Source organism: Schistocerca nitens, chromosome 3 (assembly GCF_023898315.1).
Source record: "Schistocerca nitens isolate TAMUIC-IGC-003100 chromosome 3, iqSchNite1.1, whole genome shotgun sequence".
NCBI lineage: Eukaryota > Metazoa > Arthropoda > Insecta > Orthoptera > Acrididae > Schistocerca > Schistocerca nitens.
Window position 1 is genome coordinate 805,336,526 of NC_064616.1, and position 17,277 is coordinate 805,353,802.

Genomic DNA, 17,277 nt, shown 5'->3' on the forward strand with positions numbered 1-17,277 from the left:
TACACAAGAATGCTGAAAAGTAGAGTGGTAGATCATGTAACTTACGAGGAGACACCGCAAACAACTGGGGAGAGAAGTGTTATAGAATTTTTTTGACCCAACTTGACTGAAAGGAGGACTGGCTGATAAAGACACATTCTGAGTCATCAAGGAATCATCAATTTAGCCCTGAATTTAGTACTGGTGGGAAGTGTGAGAGGGAGTACAAATTGTAGACCAAGAGCAAGAGCAAGAGATGAATACAGTAAGCAGGTTCAAATGGATGTAGGTTGCAGCATTTATTCAGAGACGATGAGGCCTGCACTGGATAGAGTAGTGTGTAGAGCTGCATCAAACTACTCTTTGGACTGAAGACCACAGCAATTAACACTTCAGCTAGTCAAGTGACAGGAGCTTTCTGCCACCACATCATAGCCATTATCATCAAACACTTCCTGAGTAGTCTGTTTTGTAGATATGTGCACAATATTTTCAGATGGCCATTTGACAGTCATGTAGTTGGGAAGCAGATTGTCAAATTTTATGTCACGTTTTACAACTTGCAAAAAAATATTTTTACATATTGGTAGATTAAGCTAAACATAGTTTCACTTTTTGTACTACTAAATGAAACAAATGCCATCAGATTCAGTTGTTGTATTTGCTCTGCGGTCTTTAATAAGCTATTTTAAAGAAATTACTATAGTTAAAATTTCTGATTCTTTCATATATTATAGTTTCACATCATAGCTGGATAATGGACTGGTTGCCTTTCCATTGCAGCTAATACATATTACAAGACTTTCAAATTAAGTAACCAAATCCAATTAATTCACAGAGTTTACAATGAAAAATGAGTTTGCTATGTACTTAATGTCTGGAGCACTTTCAGTTATACACTTACACTGCTGTATGTAAAATATGATTAGCATATCAAAATTATACTGAAAGTAAATATGGTAAAGAAAGTTTGTTCGTGTGTGTGTGTGTGTGTGTGTGTGTGTGTGTGTGTGTGTGTGTGTGTGTGTGTGTGTGTGTGGTTTTTTTAAGGATTCGTCCAAAAGCTAGCAATGTTTCCAGTCCTTCTTGTGTGTGCCCGTGCTGTGAGCCTATCTTTGGGTGCTTCTGTCTAGGTAGTTATATCAGTTTTCTTGCACTTGAATGTGATTATGCTTCAGAATGGCGTATTCCCACAGATAAGCTGAGCAAAGCATTCCTGGCTGTTAAGTTGTTGTTTAATGTTGATAATAGTGTAACACTATATGACATCACTTCACTGAAGGTGCACGAGTTTATCTATGATGATGCAAGTAACTGAGTGTTGAATACTCACTTGAGTATTAAATCAATGTCGAGATGAGGAGAAAGATTGTTTAATGCTAAATACTGTCTGTTTAGGCACATGTTAGAAAACAAATTCAGCTGGTGTCTGTAATAATCCAATATTGCTTGATCTTCCCATTTTCCAAGCTTCGCTCCACGTGACAGTTCAGAAACGGACATTGATTTCTGCAACAAGCGATGACAATGATGAGACAGAGAACAATAGTAAAAATGAGACATACACACAGTAGTTGCACATAAAGTTTGAAAAACAAGTATGTATACACTCTTGCTCAAATTAATCACTGTTCACTTGTAACAACATACATGAATTTGACACTCTAATGAAACAGAACTGTCCTTGTTAATTTGGTTTATGTAATCAGTTTATTTTGCAGAGCACGAAAGACTGTACTCTAATTTTACCTAATGAGTAAAACAAGAAAGGACACTCTTCCAGCCACAAAATGGAAGTGTCATTTTCTAAATACCAAGCTTAAAACTGAATCATAGCCACACTTCATGATACACGAGCAATGAATTAACATGGATGTGCCCAACAATATTTCTTGGACAAAAAATAGTCTCACCTACAGAAGCCAACATAGCCTCTAGTGCATTATTAATAAGAGATTGAAGTTACACTCTTTGTGCAATTCTCTAAAGAATATTAGAAGGAATGGAAATCAGAGTTTAATGTGTGTATTAGAGATAATACACTTGCTCATTTGAATATGGATGGGAGTAGGAAATTGAAAGGGTAATTACCAAAGGGACAACATTAACACTTGCTTTAGAGATTTAGGAGGAAACTGCACAAATATTTCAATCTGGAAGCTCAAACTGGGATTGGAATCATGCTGCTCCCATGGGCAAAGTCCAGTGTACCAGGCAACAGCCACCTCACTAGGTTAATAATAATAAAGCAACCTTACATGTATGGCTCAAAGAAGCTGCAGTTCAATAAATAATGTAACAGTAAGAGAGCTCTTATTATTTATATATGGCATGTGTACACTCCATGAGTCATTATAAAATTAGAGATATGATGCAGAATCATCTGTAAATATTTTGCATTAGTTTTAAAAAGATGCAAAGTAAATAAATTATTCAGGGATAACTAAGAGCAACAAAGAGCTTCATTAAAGACTGAGGAAGGCCTTACACAATTTACCATGCATGTGATTCATGTTAGGTATAAGTACAGACAATGGATTCTGCTTCTACAACTTTCAATGAAATTTCAGTCTCCCTTTCGAAAATATATTACAACAGAACATTGAAAACATAGCTTTGAAACTATTACACATGGATGAGAAAAATAACTGTAGATATGTAATTTTTATGTCTAATAATAAAGGAAAGCTGAAAGGTGGAAGGAGTATATAGAGGGTCTATACAAAGGACATAAACTTGAAGGCAACATTATAGAAAAGGAAAGGCCTAAGTTGAAACAAGTCCCCTGGAGTAGACGAGATTCTGTCGGACCCATTGATAGCCTTGGGAGAGACAGCCACAACAAAACTCTTCCATCTGGTGTGCAAGAAGTATGAGACAGGCGAAATACCTCAGACTTTAAGAAGAATTTAATAATTCCAATTCCAAAGAAAGCAGGTGCTAACAGGTGTTAATTTTACTGAACTATTAGGTCATGGTTGCAAAATACTAACAGGAATTCTTTACAGAAGAATGGAAAAACTGGTAGAAGCCGACCTCGTGGAACATAAGTTTGAATTCCAGAGAAATGTAGGAACGTGCGAAATGATACTAACCCTATGACTTACTTCACATGATAGGTCAAGGAAAGGCAAACCTGTGGTTATAGCATCTATAGACTTGGAGAAATCTTTTGACAATGCTTACTGGAATACTCCCTCTGAAATTTTTATGTAGCAGTTGTAAAATACATGGAGTGAAAGGCTTTACAACTTGTACATAAACCAGACTGCAGTTATAAGAGATGAAGAACATGAAAGGGGCACAGTGGTTGAGAAGGGAGTGAGACAGGGTTGTAACCTATAACCAATGTTATTCAATCTGTAAATTGAGCAAGCAGGAAAGGAAACCAAAGGAAAAATTGCAGTAGGTACTTGAAGATATAAAAACTTTGTGGTTTGCCACTGACAATATAATTCTGTCAGAGACTTCAATGGACTTGGAAGAGCTGTTAAACGGAAGGGACAGTGTCATGAAAGGAGGATATAAGATGATAAGAATAGCTAACGAGGCAATGAAGGTAGGAAATGAGTTTTGCTGTGTGGGGAGCAAAATGACTGATGATGGCCGAAGTAGAGAGGATATAAAATGTAGACTGGCACTGGCAAGAAAAGTGGTCTGAAGAAAAGAAATATGTTAACATCACATACAGATTTAAGTGTTAGGAAATCTTTTCTGACGGTATTTGTCTGGAGTGTTGCCATATACGGAAGTGAAATATGCACAATAAGCAGTTCAGACAACACAAGAATAGAAACTTTTGAAATGTAGTGCTGCAGAAGAATGCTGAAGATTAGATGGGCAGATCGCTTAACTACAGAGGAGGTACTGAATATAACTGGGGAGAAAAGAAATAAGTGGCACAACTTGACTAGATGAAGGGATCAGTTGATAGGACACATTCTGAGACATCATCAAGGGATCACCAATTTTGCACTGGAGGGAAATGTGTGTGTGTGTGTGTGTGTGTGTGTGGGTTTGGGGGGGGGGGGGGGGGCAGAGTCACAGAGGGAGATCAAGAGATGAATACAGAAAGCAGATTCAGAAGGATGTAGGTTGCAGCAGTTATTCAGAGATGAAGCGGCTTTCATAGGATAGAGTAGCATGTAGAGCTACATCAAATCAATCTTCGAACTGAAGACCACAATAGGAACAACACAAATATAAGGAAACAAGAATAAATATTACAACTAAAATAAATGTAGGAAAGTTCTTGTAGAATGTAAATACTAGATTAAAGGAGACCGACTGAAGACGTGCTGAGCTGTCAACTGGTAAACACAAAAGAAAGGAAACTTGCAACTTTCGGAGTTTTCCTTTGACGAGCTAGAATAAAAAAATGATTTACACACACACACACACACACACTATACCTCTGCATGGTGCCAGCTGGACTGATAGTGCCAATGGTTGTGTTTCCGCCGGTGGACTGGTTGTGGTGTGGATAGCAGTGGCAGGTATATGAGCTACACACGTAATACACAATTGTAGTGGCTGGTGGGGAGCGACGGACGCTGAGGGCACCATGGAGACATAAAATAGGAGGGAGTGACAGAACAGAGGAAAGGGAAACTGTTAAGTGGAGGGTACGGTGAAAGTGGGTTACCTGAAATTGAGGCCTGGACAATTATGGGAAATGAGGCTGTGTTGTAACGATAACTCCCATCTGTGCATTTCTGAGGAGCTGGTGGTAGAGGGAAGAACCCAGATGGCCTGGGTTGTAAACCAACCATTGAAGTTGAGCATGTTGTGCCACAGGGTGGTCAACTTTGTTCTTGGCAATTCATCATGGTGGACACTGGTTGTTAGTCATACCAACATTAAAAGCTGTGCAGTGTTTGTAGCTGAGCTGGTATATGACATGGCAGCTCTCACTGGTGGTCCAGCCTCTGATGGCATAGAACAATCCTGTGACAGGAGTGGAGGAGGAGATGTTGAGTGGGTGAACTGGGCAGATTTTGCTCCTTGGCCTTCCACGGGGACATGATCCCTGTGGCAAGAGGTTGGGAACATGACTGTTATAGGGATGGACTAATATGTTGTTTAGGATGGGTGGGGAATGGAACACCACTTTAGGAGGTGTTCCACACTGCACAGCTTTAAACTTTGGTACAACTAACAACCAGCTGTACACCATGACGAATGGCCACCACCAAAATGTTGCCAAGAATAAAGTTGATCACCCGTTGGCACAGCATGCAGCTCAACACAACATGCTCAATTTCAATGGCTGCTTCACAACCTGGTCCATTTGAATGCTTCCCTCCAACACCGGCTTCTCAGAACTACAAGGATGGGAGTTATCCTTACAACACATCCTCCACTCCCACAATCATCCTGGCCTCAATCTCAGCTAATGACCTGTCCCTACACTCTCCACTCAACAGTTTCCCCTTCCTGCATCTTGTCACTCCCACCCAATTCGTGTCTCCATATGACCTTCAGCATGTATCACTCTCCACCTGCCTCTAAAATTGTGTATTACATGCCCATACAACTGCCACCCCTACCTCTTACATTCCTAGGCACCAAATCAATTTCCTCCCTCCGAGCTGCTACTCACCGCCCCCAGACCATCTCCCTCTGCCCACCCCATCTCACACTACCCCTACCACAACCAGTCCACCCCATGAAATACAGCATTGTCACTGTTTGTTGAGCAAGCACCATGTAGGGGCACGTGCATGTGCGCGTGTGCATGTGTGTGTGTGTGTGTGTGTGTGTGTGTGTGTGTGTGTGTGTGTGTGTACTTTACTCTAGCAGGTCAAAGGATAACTCTGTAATCCAGAACGTGTTCTTTCTTTTGTGTGCGCTTATAGACAACTCAATGCTTCTGCCGTAGAGTGTATGGTCTCCTTTAATCCAAAAGCATTACAACTACAATATTTGTTTTTACGAATAATAACCATAAATGGTTAGAACAGCCTGAATACTATGAAAGAACAATGGTAAGAATAATTTCTAATCACAATTGTATACAAATTCCAACGTTAATTGGAGAGAAACTGACAAGAATGCTCAACAGTTTAGGTTAAAGGCGCAGAAAGCCTAACAATACTTTACACAAAGTGTTGAATGAAGTAATGCGTCAAACACAAAATTTATCATCTATGTACCTGTCTATTGTTCCACAGTAATAACACGTCCTCCTCTTCTTCAATAGTGACCATTGGTTCAACTTCTCCCTCTGATTCATCAAGGATGCTCCTATCTTCAACTTCCAAATGGGTTTTCATCATTCTGTAGTCAAGTATATAAATGGAAGTTATTAAATTGTGAGGATCTTAACCACACCAACGAAAAATAATTTTCCAAGTAACGAATTACACATTAGCATTCACATGAAAAACTGGTTGTACATATATTTCAGTTTTTAATCAGGATTACAGCAAGACTATAGAATTTCACAATGATTTTTTCAATGACAAAATACAAAGACCCCCCCCACACACACACACACACACAGTCTGATTAAATTTTAATTCTGAAACAGGTTATGGTTAAAACGACACAACATATTGTACACAGTACGATACACATGATTGTAAGTGCTTTTCAAATTAAACCGGTGGGAGGTAAGAGAACAATTAAAAGGCACATACCTATGGAGGGTTTCACAATAAGAAACATAAAGTAAGAAATGCCAGTCAAATAAAAAAATTGAGCTTACAATAATATTTACTTGTTAGATAAAGAAAGCAACTGTAATCTGAAACGTGGAAACATTACCTATCAATGTGGTCACAGACTGTGATGGATGGAGCAATATTATAATGAATGGCAGCAAACACACATTATGTAGCAATAACACACAAAAAACTAGTTATCAATAACTGTTTATTAAAGTCATACTCACATAATGATACTGAAATTATTTATAATGTTGCATATGACAAAGTCACTGTATCTTTTGATGGTATAAAATGTTGCAAAAAGTATGCTACACCATCGGAAATTAGTACATCATCACATAAGAAAGAATCAATTAATAGTACAATCATAATTGTAATAGTAAGGGATCGAAATTACCTGAATTTAGGCGCAAGAAATTTTATTCACTGAAACACTGAAAGAATAAAACAGATTGTTTATTATTTTGAGGGTGCTTAACAATCTGTCATCAATATCCTTGTACAAAATAATCAGAGATGTGGTAAAGTATTCATTACATGGACCTTTAAAAGACAATATGCTAAAAACATGAAGCAGTTGTAAATAATAATTTGCCTGCTATAAAGAAAATACCTGCTACCAAACCAAGTCAGACTGTTGTTGGCTACCTACTGACAAAATAACAGATGAGTGTCCCACTCTGTAACAAATAAATGTCAAATGGCTCAAATGGCTCTGAGCACTATGGGACTTAACATCTATGGTCATCAGTCCCCTAGAACTTAGAACTACCTAAACCTAACTAACCTAAGGACATCACACAACACCCAGTCATCACGAGGCAGAGAAAAAATAAATGTCCTCCATATCAGTTTAGTAAGGGCTCCTGACACACAAGGGACTTTAAAATTTGTGTCACACCTCACCATCATCCAAAATAGATTGCGGGTTCCCTGTCAAATCTAAGGACAGCCTCTTACCAGCATAAAAAATGCAATTAGTTTTAAAAAATGCACACAGAATCTGGTACAGACAAGCTCCACAAACAAGTGGTTTCTTTCACCACAGAAGGCAGTCATATGTTAGGCAGCAATGCCTCGTGTGTAATATTGTTGAGGTGTTTGTTTTCGTAGAAGATTCCCCAGATTGTCTGTTTAACTATCCTTAATTTATTTTTTTGTACTTTCAACCTCTCAGTTTCCCAGATGCACATGATGTTCTGGCTTAAAATGGAGTAGGGTGTCCTGAATATGCTGGACAACTTTCTCTGTTGGGTAACTCTTGGTGAGAATGTATAGAGCATTCACAGAATTGGAGCATATGAGATACTTATGCATTTGATCAATCCTAATTCAAGGCAGTCCTCTCAAGACCATATACCACTCTGTATCACAGGCATTAATTTTAGCTGGGAAACGTCATGTTTCATAAACATAAGAAACTGAAGGTATTTGTTACAAAGGCTGAATTTTCTGTTGAATGCATCCTTTTATAACTGTATTTGTTATGTTGTCATAAAGTCATTAGTCACATTGTCATGTGCCTGCACACAAGATAGTTGTTTGCCCATCTCAGCCTGCAAGTAACTGGCACCGTAACTGCCTGCACATCAGCATTTTCTAACCACTGACTGCGGATGGGTACTCTAGCTGGAATATCCTGATCTAAAGTGAAGCTATTGATGTCTCTAAAATAGAATAAAATGAATGTTTACAAATGTCACTAGGAGTGCAACTCAGTGTCCTGCATAATTCCAAACTGGCTAAAGCCTCGAGTAAAAAGGGCACCCTGTGCAGTGTTCATAAAGTATGCTCCATAACTTTCATGTTGTAGGCAGCCCACTACTACACAAATACTGCGAACATTACTCATTCCTGTTCACATCCATATTGGCTGGTGGTCAGCTTTGTGTACTTCTGTATTTGCTGTCTGAGCCCGTGAATATATCTGTAAGAGGCAGTTCTTCATTTCTGCTGGTTATGTTAACAGTAATACAAACAGAAATACGGTGGTGGTTTCTCAGATGGGAACGTTTAAAGATAGTAGGGTTTACATCAGGAAAAAGTTAAAAGCCAATTCTTATGTATGAAGGAAATATATAAGTAAATGAGTGAAGCAAGAACAAGTGGAAATTAAATTGCACAATTATACTGCAAATGCTCTATTTGATTTCACAGTCCAGTTTTCTATATGAACAATCATCTCTTCAATTCTTTTTCTTTGGGGAAACCAAGCTATTTCTGCATCTTATCAGGGTCATAATTCATGTGGTTATTGGCAGGCTCTTTGTAATCAAACAGATCTCACCAACATCACTTTAAAGAGATCACAGTCACCTATCCATCAGGTGGTTATACATGTGTGTATGCACCTCACTCCTCCATCACCAAATGCTCGGTGGTGTCAATGCACCATTTCACACTACCTGACTACTGGGGTTACCTCCTCACTAGTCAGAGCTATGCAGCGCCCGAGTGTCGAATGTTGCAAGTTGCATAGCTCAGCACAGTTTAAACTAGTGCAGGGCCTCATGAACGACAAAGGTGAAACTTATTACACCCTTGTGTTAAACATCAAATTTGCTATACTTATTCTTCTGAGTTAATGTTTTTGATGCAAATTAAATAGCAAACAATTGAAAATTGCATTGCTTTAAATACCTTCCTTTCTTCACCAAATGATCCTCATTTAGTGAACTATGATCCCCGATTTCCTCCCCCCTTCACTGCTCAACAAATACATCAGTCTTTAGCCCGCACTGGATGGATACCAGCAATATTTAGACCAACTAGAGGGGAGGACCATCCACATTTTCTGTAGGTTGCTTTGTCTCTGTATGCATTTGCAGCAAGTATGAATGTTTCACTGCTATAACAACATATGGTATTTGGAATACAGGGCTATACTCCAAGACAGAGCACACTTCAATGTACCCAGCTGAAGTTAAAGTGTCGAAGGTAAGAATGAATGCTGCTGTTTCTTTTCACCAATTCTGTTTACTCTCTCTACGATACTGTGCACATCTAAAAATCCTTTTTCTTCCCATTTATCTTTCAGTTCAGATACATGAATATGCATAATACCTCTGTGTGTTACCATATGCTTGCTAATCTTAAGGGTGTTGTGTGTAGTCACCACAATGTGAGTGGTGGTTTAGCTATTAAGACTTAACATTTGTTTCACCTGACAGGGTTCCACTTTGGAAACCTTCAAGATTTCATATTCCCTGTAAGCTCATCTACTCCTTACTGGGTGTAAAAAGATGACACTCACCATCTCTCTCTACTACGTGGAAATACATTCTATAGCATTTGTCATGTCCTGCTACAATGAGAAATAACATTTGAAGATAACTGTTTTCAAGAACAGTCTTCCTTCATTCCCTCAGCTGGTTGTACACTGGTCCATAATCTCCAATGGGAGTTTGTTTTATTTCAATTAGTGCATCCTACAGTGTTTCTCTGGCATCAAGGGTAATACATGTTGCCACGCAAAGCCATACACGTCTGAGCAAGGCTAACACACGGCGGGCCATTTAAACAGCTACACCAGGAAGGAGAGCAAAGAATGGGAAGTGTGATAGGACCATTGCTATTTTCTATATACATACGAGGTGGAATCCATACTTTTCGGGACTGGTGCTGCCATCTGGAAAGTAGTAGTAGTAGATCTTTGCACCGCTAGGTGGAGAGAGCTGCATATCTGATGAGTCAATGAGTGGAGTGGCATTCAGCTCGGAGGACGTGCTGCATGTCCACAGCGATTTCTGTAATACTCTGTGCTTGGCGTGTGGCAATTTAACGATGGATCCGCGAACAGAACAGCACGTGTGCATCAAATTCTGTGCGAATCTTGAGAAAAATGCTATGGAGACCCTCGCAATGATTCAGCAAGTGTTTGGGGGACAGAGCATGAGCCGTACACATGTGTTTGAGTGGCATGCTCGGTTCAGGGCCGGCCATACAGACGTCGAAGATGATGCTCACACTGGAAGGCCCGTTAGCCGCACAACGCCAGACACTGTTGCCAAACTTCAACAACTGGTTCAAGCGGATTGATGTTGAACCATTCAAGACCTTGACGATGAAGTGGTTATAGGTTATGGGACATGTCAACGAATGTTGAGTGATAAATTGGGCACGCATCGTGTTGCCGCAAAATTTGTGCCAAGGATCTTGACTGACGATCAGAAGGCACAGTGTGTTGAAGTGTGCACAGACCTTCATCAGACTGCATCTGATGATCCAACCTTCTTGTCACGGGTTATCACCAGTCAAGAGAGCTGGATTTACGGTTATGACCCAGAGACAAAGCAATAATCATCCCAGTGGAAGAGGCCAGGCTCTCTAAGACCCAAAAAAGCGAGACAGGAGAAGAGCAAAGTGAAGAGCATGATCATCATTTTCTTTGATACCAAGGGAATTGTGCACAAAAAATTCATCCCACCCAACCAAACAGTGAATTCTGTGTACTACTGTGACATTTTGCGACGACTCCGTGAAAACGTGCAGTGATGATGGCCCAAACCTTGGCGTCAAGGGAACTGGCTGCTGCATCATGACAATGTGTCCTGTCACATGTCCTTGCTCACCAGGAACTTTTTGGCAAAAAACAACATGGCAGTTGTACTCCACCAACCGTACTCACTAGATTTGGCATCTTGCGACTTCCCACTATTCCAAAAACTGAAACTCAAGTTGAAAAGCCATCGTTCGACACTCTAGAGAGGATTCAAGAAGCATCGCTGATGGTGATAAACACCCTAAAAGAACAGGACTTCGAGGAAACATTTGACCAGTGGCAGAAGCGCTGGGACCGGTGTGTACGTGCGGATGGAAACTACTTCGAGGGTGATGGTGACCGTTAGTCCAAACGTAAGGTTTTCAACAGATAGCAGCACCAGTCCCGAAAATTTTGGATAGCACTTCGTAAATGACCTGGTACACAGGATGGGCAGCAATCTGCAGTTGTTCAATGATGATGCTGTGGTGTATAGGAAGGTGTTGAAGATACGTGACTGTAGGTTGATACAAGACGACCTTGATAAAATTTCTAGTTGGTGTGATGAATGACAGCTGGTTTTTAATGTACAAAAATGTAAGTTAATGCAGATGAGTAGGAAAAACACACACATAATGTTTGAATACAACATTAGTAATGTACTGCTTGACACAGTCACATTGTTTAAATATCTGGGCATAACACTGTGAAGCTATATGAAATGGAACAAGCATGTGAGGATCGTGGTAGGGAAGGCAAATGGTTGATTTAGGTTTATCGAGAGAATTTTAGGAAAGTGTAGTTCATCTGTAAAGCAGATGGCATATAGGACACTAATGTGACCTATTCTTGAGTATTGCTTTGGTGTTTGATATCTGCACCAGGTCAGATTGAAACGAGACATCAAAGCAATTCAGAGATGAGCTCCTAGATTTATTGCCAGAAGGTTCGATCAGCACTCAAGTGTTACAGATACGCTTCGGGAGCTCAAGTGGGAATCCCTGGAGGGCAGAAGACATTCATTTCGAAGAACACTACTGAGAAAGTTGAGAGAACCAGCATTTGAAGTTGACTGTAGAATGATCCTACTCCCACCAACATACATTTTGCCCAAGGACCAAGAAGATAAATACAAGAAATTAGGGCTCATACTGAGGCATATAGACAGTTATTTTTCCCTCACTTTATCTGTGAGTGGAACAGGAAAGGAATCTACTAGTTGTGGTACAGGATACCCTCTGCCATGCACCGTACAGTGGATTGTGGAGTATGGCTGTAGATGTATATGTGGGAATATATGACTAAATTTGCAGGTAATATGAGGGTATAAAAGGTGAGAAATTTAGTACACAGAGTCAGCAACAGTGGCCCTAACCCAGCTGGGCAACGAGTTGAACTGGGCTTGTATGAAAAATACAGGTACACCATTTGATGATGCTTCAATTCCATGCCAAACTTCATCAATCATAGTGGCTGTTGAGTGGTAGCATATCAGTCCATCAGCAACTGAATAGGTCGATTTCAACTTGTGAAAAATCTTGAGAACTTGTAGCTCAGGACATCGGTCAAAAACCATTCGTGTCCAGGTACGTCGAGAAAGAACAGGCAATGATAGTACCGAATTACACTGTCAAAATGTAATGTCAGCGGGACGTTGGAGGTAAGATGTAGCTACATGCCTTAATGTGTCACGTCAGAAACATAATGGCTGCTCTGCAAATCACCAGCTATGTGAACCAGAGGTGGTCTTTTGTACCCAATGGCACCCCCAAAAACCTCACAACAGGTACTTGACCCGTATGACAATGACGAATACGACCTAGCAACGTTCATTCTCCACAGAGCCTTCACATATGAATACATTCACCATGGCGTCATACACAGAACCAGACTCATCCTATAAGATGATGAAGTGCCATTCTCGTCTCCAGCATCGTAAGATGCACCACGTCTCTCTCCACTGCTCCATTGCCGTGTCGAGGGAAACCTCAATTATGGTTGTCATGCCCACAATCTGTGACATTCTAGATGTGGTAGCACTGTCTGTGTGGATACTTACTCGGTGCAAACGAGTCAATTTCCTGACTTGAAGTACATGATATGGCTGAATGTTACTACACAGCTGACGCAAAAATATGCCTGTCCTCTCAGACACTAGTCACGAGAGACTGTCGAGGTCCAGCATGGTATCGAGTATGGCCCTCCTGCACCCATCGATTTCTATTCCCGAGCAAAGCCAGCAGCAATAACACAGAACGATAAACCTCAGTCTTCAGAGGCTACAGCAGCCAAATTATAATATGTGCCGCTAGATCTTTCTAGTTCTTACAAGAGGCACAACTTCACTTTGTTAACAAACAAACAACATTAACCTATGATTTCTGAATGAGAAACTCACTGTCTATAATCTTTCCTTCTACACAGAATGAAGATGGTGTAACTCCTACCTACTTTGTTCAGCTGCAGTGTAACACTCTTGCACATCCAAGCATGTAATGCACAATGTGCTAACTGGCACTTACTGGATGCCACCTTCATAGTGTTGCTATTTTAATGGCCAACTAGCATGTGGCAGATGTCCTAAATATTGCCTGCCAACAAATGCTCTGCCTCATCAACTGCCCACCCCCTCAGGACATGGCACACCGTGACACTGAGATTTCTTTATAGAGGTTAGCACCTTCCTCAAGATTCAGGACATTAAGCCGAGATTACTGTTCTCTGTAATGTATGACAATTGTTATGCCCGCCATACTCACTGAAATAAGTACAGACTTTATGTTTACAGCCATTACTAGCTGAGCCCCAGCAGAGGTCAAGAGGCAAACAGAAATAATATTTCTATCATGTAATTTGGAAATAATATTTCACTTTATCTGCAGAACACTGCTATGGAGAAATGAAATGCAAAGAGCGACAGAACTGTAATGACAAGTAACGACAATTACCAGGCATTGCTTAACAGGGAAATCTAGATCATAATTGTTAGTAGTAAGTTGGATTAGTTAACTAAGGCCAAGCTTACAAAAAAGCAATTAAACTGCTATAATGCTGCATTTCTGGAAGAGAAAGTACAATATTCTTTTAATTACATATATCATGCTAATATTCTATGACTATTCCTATAGTTGTATTGAAGTAATACATTCCATGACACTTCAATTATAACTGTCAAATAACACAAAACAACAAAAAAAAAGTTGAAATGCAAGTTGATTTAAAATCAAATAAATATTCTGGAGACCCCTATTCTGAATGAACTATTTCTTACAAAAATCATTTAATGGCAGAGTATACATCCAATAAGAGGTAACATGCAAGTATTCAGGGTATTTTTCAAAACTGAATGCATTCTAAAACATCTACACAAGATGTTAAAATCTACACTATTTAGCAAATACAAACTCTATACATCAATTAAAGGGAATACTAAGTACAATCACAGGTGTGACATTTCACTCAATAATTACAACTGCATCATAAAATAAAAGTACTATGTTTCTCGATAAAATCTTAGTAGCAGATGAATTAAAGCTGAATATATAATTTTCTTTGGCATTATGAATTATTAACTGCAAACTTCATATGAAATATAGAAACCTAATGTATCAGAAATCTGCAGCAAAGCTTTCAATGATGATTAGTGGTGCAGATGCAGGCTATCAGCCTTCAGTCTTCAACTGTACGAGAGGGGGGGGGGGGGGGGGGGGGGGAGATTGGGGAATGGACAGAATGAGAATATATGAACTCTCCCTAATGTCTTCTCCCGTAACTGATCCTGTGAAATAAGTCAAAATAAGGAACCCAACTCACTTTACAGTGAAAAGCATTTAACACAAAATGGAGGGGGAAGAGACCAATATTACATTTTTGATCCAACCAAATTTTACTCAATTAATTTTATAGGCATATACCATGCTCTGAAAGACTGTACATAGTTTTTTTTTTTTTTTTTTTTTTTTTTTTTTTTTTTTTTTTTGCAGTGTCCTTTTCAGCATAAAATTTTCAGAAAATTGTTCAGTATCATCTACGTATATTTTCAGACCCCTGCAAATTACATCCTACCGTACTGAGACCTCATTTGTTTCAACCCAACAAGCAGCTCAGTCTGCATCTGTGTGTTTAGCTGTTGTCATAAACTTTTTCTCTGGCTCAAACACACTGCACTCCAACACTGTCATAATTTGATTCCAGTTTTTAATTTTTGTTACAGTGCCACACTTTTTACCATTTTTTATTTGGACCTCAATTTTTTGACAGACAATTAATTAAGTCTGACATATTCATCATTAAATCAGAAAGCTGAATGAAATGTTTCAATGACACCAGTACCGAAAGAGAAACATTAGCATAGCAGGAGCAACAACAACAATTGTTTACTTTTTTGGTCAAACAAAAAGGAAAGTTAATAAATCTGAGTGGCATCATGACAGCTGAAGGCCGACAGATTTGTTCATCCAAGATTAAACTTGTTAAATAATTTTTGTTTAGTGTTAAAAGAAAAACAAAGTATTATGTCATATGGGATTTTGTTGCAACTGTAGTATTATTTCGCATTAACTGATTTTTTTGTGTTAAACAATTTTCACTGTATATGATGTTTTATCAGGTTAACTTAAATGACTGGTGCAGATGTGACTCATTCGCACTTGGCCAGGCAAAATGCGAAATAAATATTTGAACTGTTGATAAATGAATCAATGAATTAGTTTTAGTGTCTCCATTTACACCATCACACTCCACCAGGGGAATGTTACAACTTCAGTCTTCCTTTCAAAGAAACATAGTACTGTCTTCTTCTGTATAAGACTTTCTGTTAAACAATGTAACCCCATGCAATAAGGTGGTTCAATAACTACTATGAGGGGTTAGTTTTAAGTCAATGCTTGTTATTTGTCGATGATGTGGAAGGCCTAACCTTGTTTCAATGAGAATATCTGAGTTTTTTGGACTCAGAACACTTTTGCATATCAGTTCCTGTGTTACTGGAATAGCTTTCTTGTTTGATATGCATAAATCTGACAAATAATCCAAGAAACGTGATTCCCAATTGTGCATGTTCTTTCTCACCAGTCCAACAAATGTCTCAATTTCTGCTGCAGTAATGTGTTTTTCCAGCAATTTTCTATTATTGTGCAACAAAGCTGTAATTGTATCTTCAGCCAAAATATCATAACCAATTTGTTTCTGCATAAAACCAAAATGTTTGGCTATATACTCCTGTAAAAGATAACAGTACACACAGAAAATCAGGCACAATTGTAAAGATATACCAACACAATTTTTACAAAATAGAGCTTGTCAACTTTCAGTAGCTTATGTGACAATGTTTTAGCAGACACTTCCTTCGTACTGTAAGTTAATAAGATTTGAAATTATATGCTGCAGGCAGTCAAATGAAAAATTTTATCAACAGCAGTGAAAATATTTACACATCATATTATCATAGAGAATAATGCCTGTGTCAAATTTTTAATACTGATATTCCGAAATGGAATATGACCTCCCTGTATGAAGAAAAAATGTAGTACACAGCATTGCCGTCAACACTGTTAATACTCTCATTGTGAATCTAGTGTCCAAAACCAGTATAAAACAGACTTAACAGAGGATACAAGAGGTTATAATTAAAGTACTGCTACTCACAGAGGTCCAGTGTGGGCTGTAGTTATCGTATGGCAGTGAAACTTGGTAGATATCCTAATGGGTTCAATGCGGAACTGATTTAGGCTGGATAAAAATTATTTCAATTTTGGGCACCAGTTGCAAATCTTGCATTGTATAGCATATCGCCAATGTCTCCGGTGTTCATACTGAACAAATTGTATAAACAGCGGTTAATAATAACATCAACATTATGCCTTTTTTCACTGGTTTGGCCTTCTTTGCCTACATCCCATTCCTAATCCATTACATATGCAAACATTTCTATACATCTTTCTTGCATTTGAACCAGGAGACTGAAATTGGAACTAATTTTTTTCCAGTGTAAACTGGTTCCACATTAATATATCAGAACACCTACCATGTTTCGCTACCATATGATAACTACAGCCCACTACTCTATGAATAGCTGTTCTTTAATTACAACCAACTAGTAGGTTGCAGGTAGTCCAACATAAATTCAACCATAATGTTTTCCACCAT

General features: G+C 39.0%; 1 protein-coding gene across 1 annotated transcript in view; it reads right to left on the reverse strand.

Annotated features, from left to right (window-relative positions):
• Positions 1 to 17,277, reverse strand: part of LOC126248830 (inositol 1,4,5-trisphosphate receptor) — a 367,806-nt gene that overhangs the window by 256,675 nt on the left and 93,854 nt on the right. Inside the window, exons 12-14 of the mRNA XM_049950243.1 lie at positions 16,049 to 16,350; positions 6,135 to 6,258; positions 1,313 to 1,488 (exon numbers count right to left, since the gene is read on the reverse strand). Coding sequence (XP_049806200.1) covers positions 1,313 to 1,488; positions 6,135 to 6,258; positions 16,049 to 16,350 — 602 coding nt within the window. The remainder of the gene's footprint in view (positions 1 to 1,312; positions 1,489 to 6,134; positions 6,259 to 16,048; positions 16,351 to 17,277) is intronic.